This window comes from Artemia sp. Qi Xiang Cuo, chromosome 8, assembly GCF_049724085.1.
Source record: "Artemia sp. Qi Xiang Cuo chromosome 8, ASM4972408v1, whole genome shotgun sequence".
In the NCBI taxonomy this organism is placed as follows: domain Eukaryota; kingdom Metazoa; phylum Arthropoda; class Branchiopoda; order Anostraca; family Artemiidae; genus Artemia; species Artemia sp. Qi Xiang Cuo.
The window spans coordinates 51,720,107-51,742,450 of record NC_142801.1 but is presented as its reverse complement, the minus strand read 5'-3'; the positions used below and the strand labels follow the sequence as shown (position 1 = coordinate 51,742,450).

General features: G+C 33.7%; 1 protein-coding gene across 1 annotated transcript in view; it reads left to right on the top strand.

Annotated features, from left to right (window-relative positions):
• Positions 1-20,256, top strand: part of LOC148949541 (neprilysin-1-like) — a 205,334-nt gene extending 185,078 nt beyond the window's left edge. The window contains exons 12-14 of the mRNA XM_089093571.1: positions 13,300-13,419; positions 15,219-15,415; positions 19,916-20,256. Coding sequence (XP_088949697.1) covers positions 13,300-13,419; positions 15,219-15,415; positions 19,916-20,188 — 590 coding nt within the window. The 3' untranslated portion in view covers positions 20,189-20,256. The remainder of the gene's footprint in view (positions 1-13,299; positions 13,420-15,218; positions 15,416-19,915) is intronic.
• Positions 20,257-22,344: the final 2,088 nt, after the last annotated feature.

Here is a 22,344-nt window from a genome sequence, read left to right as displayed (position 1 = left end):
TTGAAAAATTAATAGAATGTAACTGTGACAAGGTAAACCACAACAGAACACTACTGAAATATTCCAACTCTTGCATTTCAACGAAGGAAATCGAAAATGAACTTTGAAAAAATCAAGGGAATGTAACTGTGACATGGTAAACCACGAGAAAACACTACTGAAATATTCCAACTCTTGCATTTCAACGAAGGAAATCGAAAATGAACTTTGAAAAATCAAGGGAATGTAACTGTGACAAGGTAAACCACGACAAAACGCTACTGAAATATTCCAACTCTTGCATTTCAATGAAAGAAATTCAAAATGAACTTTCAAAAATCAAGAGAATGTAACTGTGACAAGGTAAACCACGACAAAACGCTTCTGAAATATTCCAACTCTTGCATTTCAACTAAAGAAATCCAAAATGAACTTTGAAAAATCAAGCGAATGTAACTGTGACAAGGTAAAACACGACAAAACACTACTGAAATATTCCAAATCTTGCATTTCAAGGAAAGAAATCCCAAATGAACTTTGAACAATCAAGAGAATGTAACTGTGACAAAGTAAACCGCGACAAAACACTACTGAAATATTCCAGCTCTTGCATTTCAACGAAAGAAATTCAAAATGAACTTTGAAAAATCAAGAAAATGTAACTGTGACAAGGTAAGCCACGACAAAACACTACTGAAATATTCCAACTCTTGAATTTCAATGAAAGAAATTGAAAATGAACATTGAAAAATCAAGGGGATGTAACTGTGACATGTTAAACCACGACAAAACACTACTGAAATAATCCCACTCTTTCATTTCAACGAAAGAAATTCAAAATCAACTTTGAAAAATTAAGAGAATATAACTTTGACAAGGTAAACCACGACAAAACGCTTCTGAAATATTCCAACTCTTGCATTTCAACTAAAGAAATCCAAAATGAACTTTGAAAAATCAAGCGAATGTAACTGTGACAAGGTAAACCACGACAAAACACTACTGACATATTCCAACTCTTGTATTTCAATGAAAGAAAACCGAAATGAACTTTGAAAAATCAAGAAAATGTAACTGTGACAAGGTAAACCACAACAAAACACTACTGACATATTCCACTTCTTGCATTTCAACGAAAGAAAATCAAAATGAACTTTGAAAAATCAAGAGAAAGTAAATGTGACAAGGTAAACCACGAGAAAACACTACTGAAATATTCCATCTCTTGTATTTCAATGAAAGAAATTCAAAATGAACTTTGAAAAATCAAGAGAATGCAACCTTGACAAGGTAAACCACAACAAAACACTACTGCAATATTCCAACTCTTACATTTCAACGAAAGAAACTCAAAATGAACTTTGAAAAATTAAGAGAATGTAACTGTGAAAAAGTAAACAACGACAAAACACTACTGAAATATTCCAACTCATGCATTTCAATGGAAAAAATTCAAAATTAACTGTGAAAAAACAAGAGAATTTATATGTGACAAGGTAAACCATGACAAAACACTACTGAAATATTCCAACTCTTACATTTCAACGGAAGAAATTCAAAATGAACTTTGAAAAATCAAGAGAATATAACTGTGACAAGGTAACCCACGACAAAACACTACTGAAATATTCCAACTCTTGCATTTCAACTAAAGAAATCCAAAATAAACTTTGAAAAATCAAGCGAATGTAACTGTGACAATGTAAACCGCAACGAAACACTACTGAAATAGTCCAACTCTTTCATTTCAACGAAAGAAATTCAAAATGAACTTTGAAAAATTAAGAGAATGTAATTGTGACAAGGTAAACCACGACAAAACACTACTTAAATATTCCAACTCTTGCACTTCAATGAAAGAAATCCAAAATGAACTTTGAAAAATCAAGAGAATGTAACTGTGACAAGGTAAACCACAAAAAAACTCTAGTGAAATATTCCAACTCTTGCATTTCAACGATAGAAATTCAAAATGAACTTTGAAAAATCAAGGCAATGTAACTGTGAAAAGGTAAACCACTACAAAACGCTACTGAAATATTCCAACTCTTGCATTTCAATGAAGGAAATCGAAAATGAACTTTGAAAAATCAAGGGAATGTAACTGTGACAAGGTAAACCACGACAAAACACTACTGTAATAATCCCACTCTTGCATTTCAATGAAAGAAATTCAAAATGAACTTTGAAAAATAAAGATAATGTAACTGTGACAAGGTAAACCACGACAAAACGCTACTGAAATATTCCAACTCTTGCATTTCAACGAAAAAAATTCAAAATGAACTTTGAAAAATCAAGAGAATGTAACTGTGACAAAGTAATCCATGACAAAACACTACTGAAATATTCCAACTCTTGCATTTCGACGAAAGAAATTCAAAATGAACTTTGAAAAATCAAGAAAATGTAACTTTGACAAGGAAAACAACGACAAAACACTACTGAAATATTCCAACTCTTGCATTTCAATGAAAGAAAACCGAAATGCACTTTGAAAAATCAAGAAAAAGTAACTGTGACAAGGTAAACCACGACAAAACACTACTGAAATATTCCAACTCTTGCATTTCAACGAAAGAAATTCAAAATGAACTTTGAAAAAACAAGAAAATGTAACTGTGAGAAGGTAAACCACAACAAAACACTACTGAAATATTCCAACTCTTGCATTTCAATGAAAGAAATCCAAAATGAACCTTGAAAAATTAATAGAATGTAACTGTGACAAGGTAGACCACAACAGAACACTACTGAAATATTCCAACTCTTGCATTTCAACGAATGAAATTGAAAATGAACTTTGAAAAATCAAGGGAATGTAACTGTGACATGGTAAACCACTAGAAAACACTACTGAAATATTCCAACTCTTGCATTTCAACGAAGGAAATCGAAAATGAACTTTGAAAAATCAAGGGAATGTAACTGTGACAAGGTAAACCACGACAAAACTCTACTGAAATATTCTCACTCTTGAATTTCAATGAAAGAAAGTCAAAATGAACTTTGAAAAATCAAGAGAATGTAACTGTGACAAGGTAAACCACGACAAAACACTACTGAAATGTTCCAACTCTTGCATTTCAATGAAAGAAAACCGAAATGAACTTTGAAAAATCCAGAAACTGTAACTGTGACAAGGTAAACCACGACAAAACACTACTGAAATATTCCAACTCTTGCATTTCAATGAAAAAAATTCAAAATGAAATTTGAAAAATCAAGGGAATGTAACTGTGACATGGTAAACCACGACAAAACGCTTCTGAAATATTCCAACTCTTGCATTTCAAATAAAGAAATCCAAAATGAACTTTGAAAAATTAAGAAAATGTAACTGTGACAAGTTAAACCACGACAAAACACTACTTAAATATTACATCTCTTGCATTTCAATTAAAGAAATCCTAAATGAACTTTTAAAAATCAAGTTAATGTAACTGTGACAAGGTAAAACACGACAAAACACTACTGAAATATTCCAACTCTTGCATTTCAATGAAAGAAAACCGAAATGAACTTTGAAAAATCCAGAAAATGTAACTGTGACAAGGTAAGCCACGACAAAACACTACTGAAATATTCCAACTCTTGCATTTCAATGAAAGCAATTCAAAATGAACTTTGAAAAATCAAGGGAATGTAACTGTGACATGGTAAACCACGACAAAACGCTTCTGAAATATTCCAACTCTTGCATTTCAACTAAAGAAATCTAAAATGAACTTTGAAAAATCAAGCGAATGTAACTGTGACAAGGTAAAACACGACAAAACACTACTGAAATATTCCAACTCTTGCATTTCAATGAAAGAAAACCTAAATGAACTTTGAAAAATCATGAAAATGTAACTGTGACAAGGTAAACCAACAACAAAACACTACTGAAATATTCCAGCTTTTGCATTTCACCGAAAGAAATTCAAAATGAACTTTGAAGAATCAAGAGAATGTAAGTGTGACAAGGTAAACCACTACAAAACACTACTTAAATATTCCAACTCTTGCATTTCAATGTAAGAAATTCCAAATGAACTTTGAAAAATCATGAAAATGTATCTGTGACAAGGTAAACCACGACAAAACACTACTGAAATATTCAAACTCTTGCATTTCAACGATAGAAATTCAAAATGAACTTTGAAAAATTAAGAGAATGTAACTGTGACAAGGTAAACCATGACAAAACACTACTGAAATATTCCAACTCTTGCATTTCAACGATAGAAATTCAGAATGAACTTTGAAAAATTAAGAAAATGTAACTGTGACAAGGTAAACCATGACAAAACACTACTGTAATAATCCCACTCTTCCATTTCAATGAAAGAAATTCAAAATGAACTTTGAAAAATCAAGAGAATGTAACTGTGACAAGGTAAACCACGACAAAACGCTACTGAAATATTTCAACTCTTGCATTTCAACGAAAGAAATCCAAAATGAACTTTGAAAAATCAAGAGAATGTAACTGTGACAAAGTAAACCACGACAAAACACTACTGAAATATTCCAACTCTTGCATTTCAATGAAAGAAAACCGAAATGAACTTTGAAAAATCAAGAAAATGTAACTGTGACAAGGTAAACCACGACAAAACACTACTGAAATATTCCAACTCTTGCATTTCAACGAAAGAAATTCAAAAGGAACATTGAAAAAACAAGAAAATGTAACTGTGACAAGGTAAACCACGACAAAACACTACTGAAATATTCCAACTCTTGCATTTCAACGAAAGAAATTCAAAATGAACTTTGAAAAAACAAGAAAATGTAACTGTGACAAGGTAAACCATAACAAAACACTACTGAAATATTCCAACTCTTGCATTTCAATGAAAGAAATCAAAAATGAACCTTGAAAAATTAATATAATGTAACTGTGACAAGGTAAACCACAACAGAACACTAATGAAATATTCCAACTCTTGCATTTCAACGAAGGAAATCGAAAATGAACTTTGAAAAATCAAGGGAATGTAACTATGACATGGTAAACCATTAGAAAACACTACTGAAATATTCCAACTCTTGCATTTCAACGAAGGAAATCGAAAATGAACTTTGAAAAATCAAGGGAATGTAACTGTGACAAGGTAAACCATGACAAAACGCTGTAACTGTGACAAGGTAAACCACAACAAAACACTACTGAAATATTCCAACTCTTGCATTTCAATGAAAGAAATCGAAAATGAACTTTGAAAAATCAAGGGAATGTAACTGTGACAAGGTAAACCACGACAAAACACTACTGTAATAATCCCACTCTTGCATTTCAATGAACGAAATTCAAAATAAACTTTGAAAAATCAAGAGAATGTAACTGTGACAAGGTAAACCACGACAAAACGCTACTGAAATATTCCAAATCTTGCATTTCAACGAAAGAAATTCAAAATGAACTTTGAAAAATCAAGAGATTGTAACTGTGACAATGTAATCCACGACAAAACACTACTGAAATATTCCAACTCTTGCATTTAAACGAAAAAAATTCAAAATGAGCTTTGAAAAATCAAGAAAATGTAACTTTGACAAGGAAAACCACGACAAAACACTACTGAAATATTCCAACTCTTGCATTTCAAAGAAAGAAAAACTAAATGCACTTTGAAAAATCAAGAAAAAGTAACTGTGACAAGGTAAACCACGACAAAACACTACTGAAATATTCCAGCTCTTGCATTTCAACGAAAGAAATTCAAAATGAACATTGAAAAAAAAAGAAAATGTAACTGTGAGAAGTTGAACCACGACAAAACACTACTGAAATATTCCAACTTGCATTTCAATGAAAGAAATCCAAAATGAACCTTGAATAATTAATAGACTGTAACTGTGACAAGGTAAACCACAACAAAACACTACTGAAATATTCCAACTCTTGCATTTCAACGAATGAAATTGAAAATGAACTTTGAAAAATCAAGTGAATGTAACTGTGACATGGTAAACCACGAGAAAACACTACTGAAATATTCCAACTCTTGCATTTCAACGAATGAAATCGAAAATGAACTTTGAAAAATCAAGGGAATGTAACTGTGACAAGGTAAACCACGACAAAACGCTACTGAAATATTCTCACTCTTGCATTTCAATGAAAGAAATTCAAAATGAACTTTCAAAAATCAAGAGAATGTAACTGTGACAAGGTAAACCACGACAAAACGCTTCTGAAATATTCCAACTCTTGCATTTCAAAGAAAGAAAACCGAAATGAACTTTGAAAAATCCAGAAAATGTAACTGTGACAAGGTAAACCACGACAAAACACTACTGAAATATTCCAACTCTTACGTTTCAATGAAAGAAATTCAAAATGAACTTTGAAAAATCAAGGGAATGTAACTGTGACATGGTAAACAACGACAAAACGCTTCTGAAATATTCCAACTCTTGCATTTCAACTAAAGAAATCCAAAATGAACTTTGAAAAATCAAGCGAATGTAACTGTGACAAGGTAAACCACGAGAAAACACTACTGAAATATTCCAGCTCTTGCATTTCAATGAAAGAAAACCGAAATGAACTTTGAAAAATCAAGAAAATGTAACTGTGACAAGGTAAAACAAGACAAAACACTACTGAAATATTCCAACTCTTGCATTTCAATGAAAGAAAACCGAAATAAACTTTGAAAAATCCAGAAAATGTAACTGTGACAAGGTAAGCCACGACAAAACACTACTGAAATATTCCAACTCTTGCATTTCAATGAAAGCAATTGAAAATGAACATTGAAAAATCAAGGGAATGTAACTGTGACATGGTAAACCACGACAAAACTCTTCTGAAATATTCCAACTCTTGCATTTCAACTAAAGAAATCTAAAATGAACTTTGAAAAATCAAGCGAATGTAACTGTGACAAGGTAAAACACGACAAAACACTACTGAAATATTCCAACTCTTGCATTTCAATGAAAGAAAACCGAAATGAACTTTAAAAAATCAAGAAAATGTAACTGTGACAAGGTAAACCACAACAAAACACTACTGAAATATTCCAGCTCTTGCATTTCAACGAAAGAAATTCAAAATGGACTTTAAAAAATAAAGAAAATGTAACTGTGACAAGGTAAACCACGACAAAACACTACTGAAATATTCCAACTCTTGCATTTCAATGGAAGAAATTCAAAATGAACTTTGAAAAATCAAGAAAATGTAACTGTGACAAGTTAAACCACGACAAAACACTACTGAAATATTCAAACTCTTGCATTTCAACGATAGAAATTCAAAATGAACTTTGAAAAATTAAGAGAATGTAACTGTGACAAGGTAAACCAAGACAAAACACTACTGAAATATTCCAACTCTTACATTTCAACGATAGAAATTAAAAATGAACTTTGAAAAATTAAGAGAATGTAACTGTGACAAGGTAAACCATGACAAAACACTACTGTAATAATCCCACTCTTGCATTTCAATGAAAGAAATTCAAAATGAACTTTGAAAAATCAAGAGAATGTAACTGTGACAAGGTAAACCACGACAAAACTCTTCTTAAATATTCCAACTCTTGCATTTCAACGAAAGAAATCCAAATGAACTTTTAAAAATCAAGGGAATGTAACTGTGACATGGTAAACCACAACCAAACGCTACTGAAATATTCCAACTCTTTCATTTCAATGAAAAAAAAACAAAATGAACTTTGAAAAATCATGATAATGTAACTGTGACAAGGTAAACCACGACAAAACACTACTGAAATATTCCAACTCTTGCATTTCAATGAAAGAAATACAAAATGAACTTTGAAAAAAAAAGAAAATGTAACTGTGACAAGGTAAACCACGACAAAACACTACTGAAATATTCCAACTCTTGCATTTCAACGAAAGAAATTCAAAATTAACTTTGAAAAAACAAGAAAATGTAACTGTGACAAGGTAAACCATAACAAAACACTACTGAAATATTCCAACTCTTGCATTTCAATGAAAGAAATCAAAAATGAACCTTGAAAAATTAAGAGAATGTAACTGTGACAAGGTAAACCACGACAGAACACTACTGAAATATTCCAACTCTTGCATTTCAAAGAATGAAATCGAAAATGAACTTTGAAAAATCAAGGGAATGTAACTATGACATGGTAAACCATGAGAAAACACTACTGAAATATTCCAACTCTTGCATTTCAATGAAAGAAATCGAAAATGAACTTTGAAAAATCAAGTGAATGTAACTGTGACAAGGTAAACCATGACAAATCGCTACTGAAATATTCTCACTCTTTCATTTCAATGAAAGAAATTCAAAATGAACTTTTAAAAATCAAGAGAATGTAACTGTGACAAGGTAAACCACGACAAAACACTACTGAAATATTCAAACTCTTGCATTTCAATGAAAGAAAACCAAAATGAACTTTGAAAAATCCAGAAAATTTAACTGTGACAAGGTAAACCACGACAAAAAACTACTTAAATATTCCAACTCTTTCATTTCAATGAAAGAAATACAAAATTAACTTTTAAAAATAAAGGGAATGTAACTGTGACATGGTAAACCACGACAAAACGCTTCTGAAATATTCCAACTCTTGCATTTCAACTAAAGAAATCCAGAATGAACTTTGAAAAATCAAGAGAATGTAACTGTGACAAGATAAAACACGACAAAACACTACTGAAATATTCCAACTCTTGCATTTCAATGAAAGAAAACCTAAATGAACTTTGAAAAAACAAGAAAATATAACTGTGACAAGGTAAACCACGACAAAACACTACTGAAATATTCCAACTCTTGCATTTCAATGAAAGAAAACCGAAATGAACTTTGAAAAATCCAGAAAATGTAACTGTGACAAGGTAAACTGGGGGTCTGAGGAGGGTGTTTGGGGGATAACATTTCGAAATTTTTACTTTTTAGTTTATTTTTTTGCGGCGCATCCCTGCGGCGCATCCTGCGGTGCTTTCCTGCGGTGCTCCCTGCGGCGCATCCCCTGCGGCGCTTTCCTGACCCGCGGCGCATCCCTGCGGCGCTTTCCTGCGGTGCCTCCCTGCGGCGCATCCCCTGCGGCGCTTTTCAGACCCGCGGCGCATCCCCGCGGCGCATCTTGCGACGCGTTCCTGGTCCACGGCACATCCTGGTGGTGCGTCTCGGGCCCGGGGGGCCTGAGGAGACGAGGGGAGGGCCTGGGGGGCACAGGGAGGGCCTTGGGGGGCTGGGGTGCACTTGAGGACCGATTGGTCCTGTGGGAGCCCGGTGGACCTGTGGGGGCCAGGGAAGGACCTTTGGGGGTCCGGGGGGCCAGTTGGGAGCCTGGGGGGCATTTGGAGACCGGTGGAGGGCCTTTGGGACCCCGTTGGTCTTTTGGGAGCTCGATGGGCCTTTGGGGGGCCCGGGGAGGGCCTTTGGGGGTCTGGGGTGGGCCTTTGGGGGCGCCGGTGGCCCTTTGAGGACCGGGGGCTTCCTTCGGGGTTGGGGTAGGGGGATTGGAACCCTTTGGGGTTGGGGTAGGGGGATCGGAACCCTTTGGGGTTGGGGTAGAGGACCTCATGACACTGTTCAATGGAACTTGTGTATTATAACGACCACAGAGTTTGACCCTCAAATTCTCTTCTAAAATCATCTTTTAAAATGTCTCTATCTGTTTCGCCGAAATAATTCCCTAAAATGTCTAAAACGGTTTCGCCCAAATAATCCCTAAACGCAATTTCAGCGTATTCCTTTGTTATTGGCATCTCTGTGCTTTCACATTGAAATTACAAAAGAAACTTTTTCGCGCGCTAAAACAATTCATCGCTAAGATGTTTCTTGGAGAATTGTTTCCATGGCGTTTGGTTATTAATATCTTTTGGAGTTCGACCAGTAGAACTGTTTCCGAGGCAAAGACATTAATGACTTGGATCTATTCCTGGAGAAATGTTGACAGTACCTGTCAGTCATTATTAAACTTTGCCCGGAAACAATTTGATTAATGACTGACAGCACAGGTGTTCCAAATTCCCAATCGCTTTAATTAACCACGTGTTCTCCCTAATGACTCTATGCCCATATTAGGTGTACTGACACGAGATACATTCTTTTGATAACCGAATTTTGTACTGTTCGGACTCAATAAGGCCTTTCTACTGTTTTAAGTTTTAATGTCGCTCCTTACATTCAGTTAAAAAAAATTGATTTTTTTATTTAATTTTTAACGTTTTTAAATTAATGCAGGTTTTGATTTTGGCTCACCGTACATGAAAAATTAAAACAATATTTGTATATTAATTTCACTTTTTTTTGGGTAGATGGCTTTCTCGAAAGTTGTTTAGTTTTATTTACGAGTGTTTTTATTAGTAATAAGTATATGTAACTGACGAATTAACTTACGTAACGAACTTCTATATTCGCATATTTTATTACGTATATCAGGAGGGTTCGTCCTCCCAGTCAAGACCTCAAAGTTTAAGCAGAGTTTCGAATTTTGTTCCAATTCTGGAAGAATTACCCCTTAATTAAAAAAGCCGTTAATCAAAATAATCAGCTCTCATGAAAGAACAAAAAAAAAACTTTACCGCACAGATTAGGGCAATGACCTCCGTGCGAACCCAATTATATATGTAATTTTTTCTGTTCGTTTTAAGCTTTGATGCTGAAAAGTTTTCAGTTGAAAAGCTTTTCAGTTGAAAACTTGTTTTTTTTTATATTTAATTTCTGAACGTTTTTTAAATTATTCTGGGATATCCGGCGCCCCCTTCATATTCATGTCCCTTCCCCCATGAAAACTTCTACCATTTGAATATACTCCCGCGTATACTCAGAATTGTATATAACAGAATTGTATATGTAAACATTGGGCAAAGTTTATAACTTGCAGCCCTTCCCCCGGGGACTGTGGGGGATTAATCATCCTCAAAGACATAGTTATTATATTTTTTGACCATGCTGAACAAAATGGCTATCTCAAAATTCTTATCGGGTGACTTTGGGAAAAAATGAGCGTGGGAGTGGGCCTAGTTGCCCTCCAGTTTTTGGTCACTTAAAAAAGGCACTAGAACTTTTATTTCGGTTAGAATTCGACCTCTCATGATATTCTGGGATCACTGGGTCGATACGATCACCCCTGGGAAAAAAAACAAAATACAAAAAAAAAACAAATAAACACGCATCCGTGATTTTTCATCTGGCAAAAAATACAAAATTCCACATTTTTGCAGATAGGAGCTTGAAAGATCTACAATAGAGTTCTCTGATACGCTGAATCTAATGGTGTGATTTTCATTAAACTTATATGACTTTTAGGGGGTGTTTTCCCCTTTTTTGAAAATGAGGCAAATTTTCTCAGGCGCGTAACTTTTGGTGGGTAAGACTAAACCTGATGAAAGTTTATATATGGTAATAAAACTCTGTTTCTTGATGAAACTTATATATTTAAAATTAGCATATGAATTTGATTCTTTTGATATATCTATTGGTATTAAAATTCCTTTTTTTAGAGTTTTGGTTACTATTGAGCCGGGTCGCTCCTTACTTACAGTTCGTTATTACAAACTGTTTGAAAATCAACCAAAATCCTGACCCGTAAGTTTGCCACAAATTTAAATTTTTTTTGTGTATATTATTTTTTTTTGGAAAATTTGGTTATTTTATTTGTTATTTTTGTTTATATTTTTATTTTATGACCTATAAAATATTCTATAATTATGACCTATATTTATGAGTTTTGTATTTTCTGACTGTTACCTGTTGTCTTTCGTTACAGTGGTAGCTATATGTCTTTATTGTATTATTTTGTTATTATATTTTTATTTTTTTATTTTTTTACTAAGAAATGTGAATTTGGCCCACTAGAGTTTGGGATAGTCTTTTTGCCAATAAACATCTATCTATCATATCTATCAGATGAAAACAAAATATATTTTAAATGTTTTCACTTTTTTTACTTAAATAAATAAAATATTATTAAAACTTTAAGAACAAATATCAGTATGTGCATATTAAACTGACAAGCCACGGTCATTTTTTTTTCAGTAAAGTGCAAGTTGTGTTCTGGCCTTAAGATGGCATGGAGGTTGTCAGCCCTACTCATGTTAATTTTTGCCTGTTATGAGTTTGACTCGGTTATCTATTGTAATTTCTGTTCGATTTGAGTTTCATTTGCTTATTGACGGTGATTTGTGGTAGTTTTACGCTTGGAAGGTTGTTTACAGAAAATGTAAAGCTCGCAATCCATTCAGTTATGGAACTTGTACAGCTTTAGTCACTTTGACTGTGAAATCCGTTTGAAATATTGTCAATCTTTTGACATTTTGTATGCTTCAGTTTTCGTGTGATCTCTTCACCTCACGAAATAGATCAATACCTATGTCTTTATCAGTATTCATTTAAAAAGAGAAGTGGCTTTCTTTTAGTTGTTTTTTCTTGTATTTTAAACACTATAATTTTTAAAGATATTACATAATTGTTAGATATTACAAATATATTTTTAAGTTATGCCTTTTCTTCCTATTTTAACTTAAAAGGACATTATAGTACCATTGAGCAGTCTTATAACACAATCTCCTTGGAGTCCTTTGGAGGCTCCGAAGTAAACACAAATATCTTTCACCTCTTTGTCTTAGGAAAAATCTCCCTTTTTATAATCCTAGGTTATATCTGCATTTGTCTGATATCAATGGTCTTTCTAAAAGGATGTCGTATATAATTGAAGCCATTCAGTCTATACTATAAGCAATTTATGAAATATACATTTAAAAAAATGTTTTAGTTGAGGTAAGTCTATGAAGGCTCTCAATAGAAAACATTAAAACGTTCTGAAAAATAACGTTCGTCTTATGCAAAAAAAATGTGATTTGAAAACGACAATTATCATTATTGATATCTAATTATTTATTGCTGCTGTATTTGCGTTCCAAAGTATTAGCTAAAAAAAAACTGTTCAATTTTTAAATCATAGGTACAGAAAGAAATAAAAAAATTTCTTCTTTTACTAGTTACAAGCATATGATGGTATTATTTTTTAGGTGTGAGCCATTTTGAGATGAAGATAATAAAAATATTTAACTATAATTAAAGGTAGTTGGCTCCTGGAAGGTATCATAAGCCCCTAGCTTTCAGTTCTGCGGCATATTTTTTGTCTTTGAATTTTACTGACCAAAAGGTCCAGCTTCCACTTATTTCTTATTCTATTTCGAGTTTTATCATGGTTGGTCAGATTGGCGTTAAATCTTCAACAAAGATTTAGCTAATTTCATGGAAATTCAAATTTAAAGCGACTACAAAAGTTCTAATGAAATATTAGGAATCCAAATAAGTTTCAATGTGAATTAATAAAACTTAAGTTTATGACTTTTTTGCAGTTTTCCCCGCAGGAATTCTGCAGCCTTTCTTCTATTCGAAAGAATTTCCCAAATCATTGAATTATGGAGCAATTGGTGTTGTTATTGGGCATGAGATTACCCACGGATTTGACGACAGAGGTAACAATCATGTGTTTATTCTCTCCCCGTTTCCCTTTCTGTCTCTCTCTGTCCCTCTCTCTCTCTCTCTCTCTCTCTCTCTCTCTCCTCTCTCTCTCCCCTCTCTCTCTCTCTCTCTCTCTCTCTCTCTCTGTCCCCCCCTCTCTCTTTCTCTCTCTCCCTGTCTCCCTCTCTCTCTCGCTCTCTCTCTCTCTCTCTCTCTCTCTCTCTCTCTCTCTCTCTCTCTCTCTCTCTCTCTCTCTCTCTCTCTCTCTCTCTCTCTCTCTCTCTCTCTCTCTCTCTCTCTCTCTCTCTCTCTCTCTCTCTCTCTCTCTCTCTCTCTCTCTCTCTCTCTCTCTCTCTCTCTCTCTCTCTCTCTCTCTCTCTCTCTCTCTCTCTCTCTCTCTCTCTCTCTCTCTCTCTCTCTCTCTCTCTCTCTCTCTCTCTCTCTCTCTCTCTCTCTCTCTCTCTCTCTCTCTCTCTCTCTCTCTCTCTCTCTCTCTCTCTCTCTCTCTCTAATCTCATTCCTGGAAAGTTTAATGAAAGCTACGACAAGTTCTTAGCTCCTTAAAAAGCATCAAATTCTAAGATATTTGATTAAAATTAAATTTCAAGCGTTTGAATCGCCCAATACTTAAATAAACACTTGTTATTACATATTGTATATATTTTTGGAGATGTTTAATCTAAAACGTACATTTTTATGGGAAAATACCCTTTTCCGACTATAAAGCGCATCATATTTGTTTGCCTTTCCCTACTTTCGAGAAAATAATCAATTCAACCATGGCATCAATGCATTATTCTCAAAGGATTTTTATAGGTCTGGACTTCCTTGCTAAGGCTATGTCTGTAGCAAAGGTCCCATCTATAGTAAAATGTACCCTCAGCAAAATTTTATTTTGAAGCATATTTTTGAGAAGGAGGCAACATTGTTAGAAGGCAAAATCAAACACCTGGTGAAGCTTAGCAACAAATAAGAAGATTATTTCTTTTCGCAAAACTAATCTGTCTGTAGAAGTTTCGATAAATACAATCTACTCATTTTAGCATAATACTACTTCTTATTCATTATGCAAAAAAAACAGTTATTTCTACTTCTTCCTAATCCTATACGGCAATATCAGAGACAAATAACAAGATTTATATCGAAGCGGCTAATGTTCAAAGACATTCTACTGTCATCTAATATGTCCCGGGAAGACGAGTGGTAATACTTGACTGAATCATCAGTGTGGTACAGCAAAGTTGAAAATAGGGGCGTTTTTTCACTCATCAATGTGCTAAGACCTTACATCTTTTGTCAGAAAACGCTTAAAAGTGAAATCTTTGAACTAAGATCTTACATCTTTGGTCGTTTTTGTGCAAACGTCTTTCATCATTCTGCTCTGATCAGCGGTCTGAGAACAATGATGAGTAGATCATCAAAGTTCTCTCATCATTGTTCTATATGGCAAAATAGTGGCGGTCTTCACACTTTTTGCTAACATCAGTCAGCTGTAAGATCTTAGAACAAAGATGAGTTAAAAAACGATAATCTTTGCAGAAACATGTAAGATCTTAGATGTAAGATCTTAGTGCTAAAAAACGGGCCTAATACTGAGCTAGCACTGCATAACAAGTTTAACAAACATCAACCCCTAGAATAGAACTGAGATTCTTCCTCTTTCCATGATGATTAATCCTTGTAACCGTAAGAGATTTTCAAGCCAGATGTTTTCATTTCGTAATAATTTTTTGGTAGAAAGTCGCCTATTTATTCTTTTTCAATAGGTTGTATTAATGGAGACATCTTTGAATGTCTAAACTTAATTTTTCAGGTAGGCAATATGACAAAAAAGGAAATCTTCAACAGTGGTGGAATAATCAAACGATTAAAGCTTATAGAAACCTCATAAACTGCTTTGTTGAACAGTACGGTAAATACAAAATCCAAGAAATTGATCAAAATCTAAATGGAAGACTGACCGTGCTTGAAAACATTGCAGACAATGTGGGACTTAAAATCGCTTACAAGGTAAGTTCCTCATGTAACTAGATTTTAAATATTAAATTGAATATCACACATCGAGGTAGTAAGATTACCACCTCTGGCTAATTTCTGTGAAGAAAAAATCTTTCATCTATTAACATTCCTATGCATATTTTCTAGCTTCACATAGATGAATGTCATTAAAACACTATTTAACTAAAAATATCAAAATTTATTAAAAACAATGTATTGAATTGAATTCCTATTTAAATGTAAAGAGAACTCGGATGTTTAGTGCATAGAATGAGCAAGTAAATAAGAATACTGATTGGGGGGGGGGGGAATTTATGTTTCTTGTTCTATGATACCCAGGGATTTTGGTTAACGAAGAATCTCACAGTTATTAATTTTGACAATCAACAAAATCTTTTCGTGCCAGAATAGACGAAATGCAGCCTAAACGCTTGCTAATGAGACAGAACAAGAATTGGGTCTCTATTTATTTATTACCTCTGTAGTTGGGCATGACATATTAGTATATCGTATAATATATTTGGAAAATACTGTAGTTTAAACATTTAAGCAAATAGTTCTAAGCAGACTCTTTAGCTGGTAGCCCACCTTTTAATGCCAATTCAATAAATGAAAGTCACAAAGGCTACAAAATAATGTAAATAAAAGGTGAAATCAGCAAATCCAGGTGCGTTCTGATCACAAAGCAAAGACGCGCAGATATCGCGTAAAATAGCTTTATTTTGGGCCTGATCATTATAATTTTATGGTGTTTGATGTAATTGACAGTATTCCATGGTCTTTGGTGGGAACTGACATTATTGTCAATAGATATCAGTAGGGAGCTTTCGAAAATAGCTCTCAAACATTACCGACATCCCTTTGAATATAGTACTGAAAATTAGATGCCCTAAACTATTAATAGTCTTATCATGTCAACATTGAAAATAAAAAAAAAGTAACACCTAACAGCAATTATCCTATTTCAAGGAACATTGTATATATTCTCGTTTTCTTTTAAACCCTACAAACCCTACACAACCAATTGTGCTTCCCAAAATAGCGCTTCATGTTCAAAGTCAAAATACAAACGATGGTTCCACACCATTTTCGATCAGAATAATCATTGAAGGTTACTTTCAGAGGAATAATTAATCTCCTAGTGAGGAATACGCCAGAGGAATGAGAGAAATGATATTAAGAGGTTTCTGTATTTACCATCTTGCACTTCAGCATCACCATCCGGATAAATACTTATTAGTAGCCTAGTTTCTAGAAAGTCCTCACTATAATCATTTGCTGTTCCTTGCTAGTTCAAAGTATCAAAGATTATTTTTATGCATGTCAACGCAAATGGTAATGAAAAACCATTGTAGTACTAATTAAAAAACTTCTTTGCTCATGGAAATCGAAAGTTAAACTGAATATTTAAATAAGAATATGTATTTATAAAACTAGTGTTAACAACCGTCTGATGATATTTCCCTATATTTCTATGATTAATTAAGAAACAGTTTTTCCGCGAAATAAGTTTTTCAAAGAAAAGTAAAAAATTCCATTAAACCAAAAATGAGCAAAAATAAAATAAAATAATCTACAAAGCGTGAATCTACCACAAATCAGCATCAATAAATAAATGAAACCCGAAAAGAACAGAAATTACAATAGCTAACCGAGTCAAACTCAAAACGAGCAGAAATTAAAATGAGTAGGGCTCAAAACCCCTATGCCTTCCTAAGGCCAGAACATAATTCGCACTTCACTGAAAAAAATATAAATGTTTTTATTTTCATAACTTTAATAAATCAAATAATATTAACATTTTGATTAATAAATATCAATATATTTATATTAATTTGACCATACAAATTCATGTGTATTTTTTTGCAGTTAAGAGCAAATCATGATCTGATCTTGGGAAAACATAGTAGTTTTGAGCCCTACTAATGTTCATTTCTGCTCGTTATGAGTTTGACTCGGTTATCTATTGTAATTTCTGTTCCTTTTGGGTTTCATTTATTTATCGATGCTGATCTGTGGTAGTTTCAAGCTTGGTAGATTATTTGATTTTATATTTGCTCATTTTTGTTTTAATGGAGTTCTTTACTTTTCTTTGAAAAACTTATTTTGTGGAAAAAGGTTTTAAATAATTAAAAGAAGGATTACTTATTGTTATACTTACTTATTCAAATTATTTACTTGACAATTCCGCCGTAATATTCTCTCCATACGCAAGATCGTGCATCCAAAGAAAAAAAAAAAACAAATGAAAACAGTTCTGTAGGAGGATTCAGGTAATTCTTCCCAAAATTTTTGAAATGAAAACAAACTTAGCTTATAATACCGTTTATCGCACCAACACAAGAAATGATTTTTTTTGGAATTTCGATTCTTTTTTAAGTAATGAATGGCTTTTTTATTTAGGGACAGGTCAAATAACTCCCTAAGTCTAAAGGCAGATTTCTGTTGAGCTAGCAAAATTTCCCACAAGCATGTCGATATGCAAACCTCTCCGCTTAGTTAACCTTTTGTGTTGCAGCTACTCGCCTTGAGCTACTCTCTTAAGTGTTACTAAATTTATTTTTTTTAAACAAAGAATTAAAGGTTTTTTTCTTCTTAAAAAAATTACAAAAAGAAACGACACTATTTTTCCCTAGATTGGGGGGATTAGAAACTATATCAGAAAAATAAGTTTTGAACTGAAACTAGGGAGTAACATTAAAACTTAAAACGAACAGAAGTGATTCCGTAAAACAAAAACGATCATTGCAGTGTTGTTTTTAAACTAAATTTTAATCAAAAACGAGCTGATATTAATTTAAAAACAAAGCTTTCTGGGGGAAGTAAAGAGCGAAGTTGAAACTTAAAATGAACAAAAATTATTACTTCACAGCCGATCTAATATATATCAATAAAATTAGTGCAAATAAATTAACTGGTGATATTTCTCTATGTTTTTAGGATTACAGAAAACTTGCGCTTTACTGAAAACACAAAAAATATAAGAGTTTCGGTACGGTAAAAATAAAAATTAAAGGCACTTTTAACAGTATAAAAGTAAAGGCTTTTTCGATTGTTGCTTTAGTTATTTATTTTTTCGTTTAATTTGGCAACACTTCTGCACAATGAGCTCAGTTCAATGATTGACTGTTCTCTTGGATCTGAAAAAGACACTTCATTATCATTTTGTAGACAAGTTCAAAGTGAAAGAATCTTATTAGTATTATAACTACAGATTCGCTTTAAAATTTGTATCACAACTTAAAATTCTCCGTTTTATAGAGAGAAATAACTGGATCTCCAGAGTCCATATTGTGGTTGATATGTTCTTCATTTCGAAAAATACTAGGCGATATCAAGATGTTACCCGATAAATAAATCCATTATTTTTATGCTGTTTTATAGCTGTAAACTTATTATTTTTATGCCTAAGGTTTTAAGATAATTTTAATTGTATACTGAAAGTTACTGATGTCACAGCTCCTGTAAGACTACAAAAAAAGTTATAGATTAGTTTGTCGTTGTAAGGCTACATATCTACTTTTAACTCCTAAATCAATATTCTTGTTTTTTATACTTGGCTTTTGTGTTTTCAGTAAAGTGCTAGTTTTCTGTAATCCTACTAACATTGGCAAATGTCACCAGTTGATTTATTTGTACTAGTTTTATTGATATATGTTAGATAGGCTGTGAAGTAATATTTTTTGTTCGTTTTAAGTTTCAAGTTCGCTCTTTACTACCCTAGGAAAAACTTTGTTTTTAAAATTAATTAAAAACTTAGAGTCGTTAGTTTTTAGGTCAAATTAGCAAAAATTTAAAAACAATTCTGGATCAATTATAAATCGGAACCGCACTATTTAATTTCCCACCGGCGTCTTCTCCAAATCTGCAAATCTGCACATTATTTAAGAAAAAAAGCCCCCTTCCTTTGGCATATAAATCCTCTTATGGAAAACTTTTGAAAGGTATGGTGTGTCTTAACCCCTACCTGAAAGATCTGAAAGCATATTTGTGCTTGGAAAATCTAGGAACCACCACCGCTTATTCTATCATCTCGTTCTGTCCGTATTATTTGCAGCAGTCAATAGCCCTTTGAAAATCCCAAGACGAACTCCAGAATCGACTTCCATCGACCTCTTCCAAATACAAAACTACCTTTTTTCACTGGTTACAATACAAGAGAATGAGCAAGTTCTGCATCTCTATATAAAACAAAGCAAGTGATTGAATGATTATTTTAGTCGAACGATCTAGACAGGAGATTTAGCTGCTTGAGCCAGCCTGTGCTTACCATACTTTCGACACATCCAATAATAATAATTACACTTAACACATCCAAAACCTGTGCAATATTTTTAACAAATATCAATCCGTTGTTTATTTTAATGATATGCCGCAATCACAAATCGCCAACCGAAATCAAGACAATTGTGATGCACTAAACTGAATCACTGATATCAATATTAGTAGAGGACGGTTTTGGTTAGTAATTGCCAACTTCAATATAATGACTTCTATTGTTTTAACTTTCAGGCCTATAAAAAATGGGTGGAGCATAATGGTAAGGAAGAACTTTTGCCTGGATTAGCCTTAAGCCATGAACAGCTTTTCTTCTTGAGCTACGCACAAATATGGTGTGAACTTACAAGACCAGAGGAAGCAGTAAGCAGATCAAGAACAAGCAGGCATCCTCCTGGATATTTGAGAGTCAGAGGACCACTGTCAAACCTCAAACAATATGCAATGGCTTACTCCTGCCCTACAAATTCAGAGTTTAATCCTGAAAACAAATGTTCAGTTTTTTAATAGTTTGTTCCCAAATTTTTTCTTCTTTTTTTAATATTATAATAGTTTTTCCATGAAAATAAAAGTGCCGAAACAGTTAAAGATTTACTAATGAGTGCATATATAGATACTGAGTTTTATTATTATTTCTTTTTTTAATTGTAGCTTCTTTTGTTTGCATTTATTTTAGTTTGAAAACTTCCTTTTTAATACCTTACCTTGCTTTAAATTGCATCGTGCAGGCGTGAAAGAATTGTTTCTTGTTATATGCCTGCCAGTGATGACTTCAAATTTTGGTCGAGGATTCTGGGGTGTCCCAGTGTAGACGCCGCACCAATCTGCTCCCACTCCCTCTCCACACCACACTTGAATGACTCTAGGGTTTAAGATTGAATTGCTTAATTGGTTAGGGAGTTCCAAAGCTGAGAAACACGGTAGGAAAAGAAATGGTAGCGTTCTCTGCTAATGGTAATTAGTAAAGTAGTTTTCTGGGAGTTTCCCCAGGTTGTCTGGTTGAGATTGTAAAAAGAAGGCTTGAGCTAGGGCTGGCTTGCAGATGCTTAAAGCTTTGATGACGTCACCCCTTTTACTTCAGTAAACAAGGTTGGAATTTTCAACCTTTAATACCTCCTTTATTATCTTTGGGAATTCAAATATGGTACTCAGCAGTCAGCACAATTTTAATATATCAAACTGCACTGAAGAATAAGCAAAAATTGCTTCTCTCCCTCCCACAGTATGTGAAACTTCAACAAAAATAAGGAAAACGAAAATTAAAATAGAGCATGAAAATAATGTACACTTTGAAATAACTTTTGGTTTTTAGGAGTTTTACAGAACATGTAAGCTTTCTTAGCATGTTAGATCTGAAAGTATGTGTTGATTTTTGTACGTATGTTGTATTGAAAGTATGATTGTTGTATTATTAGGCAATTGTGGATAGACTCAAAAACGGAAGTGAAGCTTAGGCCACAAAGACGAGTTATCTCAACACCCAGAAAGAGAATAAGTAAAAAATTAACTTAACACCAACGGCCACTGGGCTATTGGTGCTTCTTTGGTTATTCTATTTTGAGATAGGTATGCCTATCTTTTTTTACTTTTTTTACAAGAGCCTTCCTTTGCATTGTCAAAGTGTCCACCATTTTTATACCTTATCCTATAAACCCCAATCGATAACTTTAAATTGGCTGAGGCAGCAATGCTCGTCCCTTAAAAGAAAGAGTTCCCATCACTCGCCAGTCATTAGCGATAAGCAGCGCCTGATCCTCAGAACTGCAACTAGTGAAAGAACGTCTTTCTACGATCTCAGATTACTCCTCAAGGGATTAGGCTAGGGTTCACGCCATGGTTTGCACTTTATTGGCCCATGACAATTGACCCCTGGGTGTAATATTGGCAGCCATTACTGCGTTTAATCCATCCAATCTCGAAAGCATATTCCGTAAAAAATATTAGCTCATGGTTAGACCTGTGTTGCCACAGTCAGAGGTTTCCTGTAAAACTTCATAGGTTTTTTTGATGGTCACAGGTTCACAGGTTTTTGCCGCTGAATGGTAGAAAGTCACAGGTTTTGTGCTAAAGGCTCCTAATATATGACCTAATATTCTCCTAGAAGTTGAAATTTGTAGAGCTCACATTTTCAAATAATTTTTTAGTGATTTTGAGACGACATCTATGTATCATAAATCTAGAGCTTCATCACATTAATCACAAATGACAGCCATGGCCATTTTGAAACAACCATTTTGAATTGAATTGAATAAGACGATAGGTCGGAGGGAAAAGGCTTTTATATTATTGAATTTTTTTTCCCTGTATAAACCAATTTGCATAAATTATCTGTCTGTTATTAGATTGCAAAAAGTGTCTTTTAAGCTTCTTTTATAAGTCTTTTAAGTTGCTGCTTCAGCAGTATCTAAAACCTTGCCAGACTGGTTAGAGTCTTTTGTGCATGACACAATACACTACATTACCCATAGTCCAAAGAGGATTGGAGAATTTCATGAGCACCAGAAGTTTGCTAAAATTGAAGTGATACAGTTGCTATCGGTGGTTTCTACGAGATGATTCAGCTTTGAAGCACCCATCAGATAGCTATTAGAAACTTGGAATGCCTTGTTATTGTTTTACGGTTGTCACGCGTTAGGCGAGGGCACTGCAGACAAGGCGAGCAA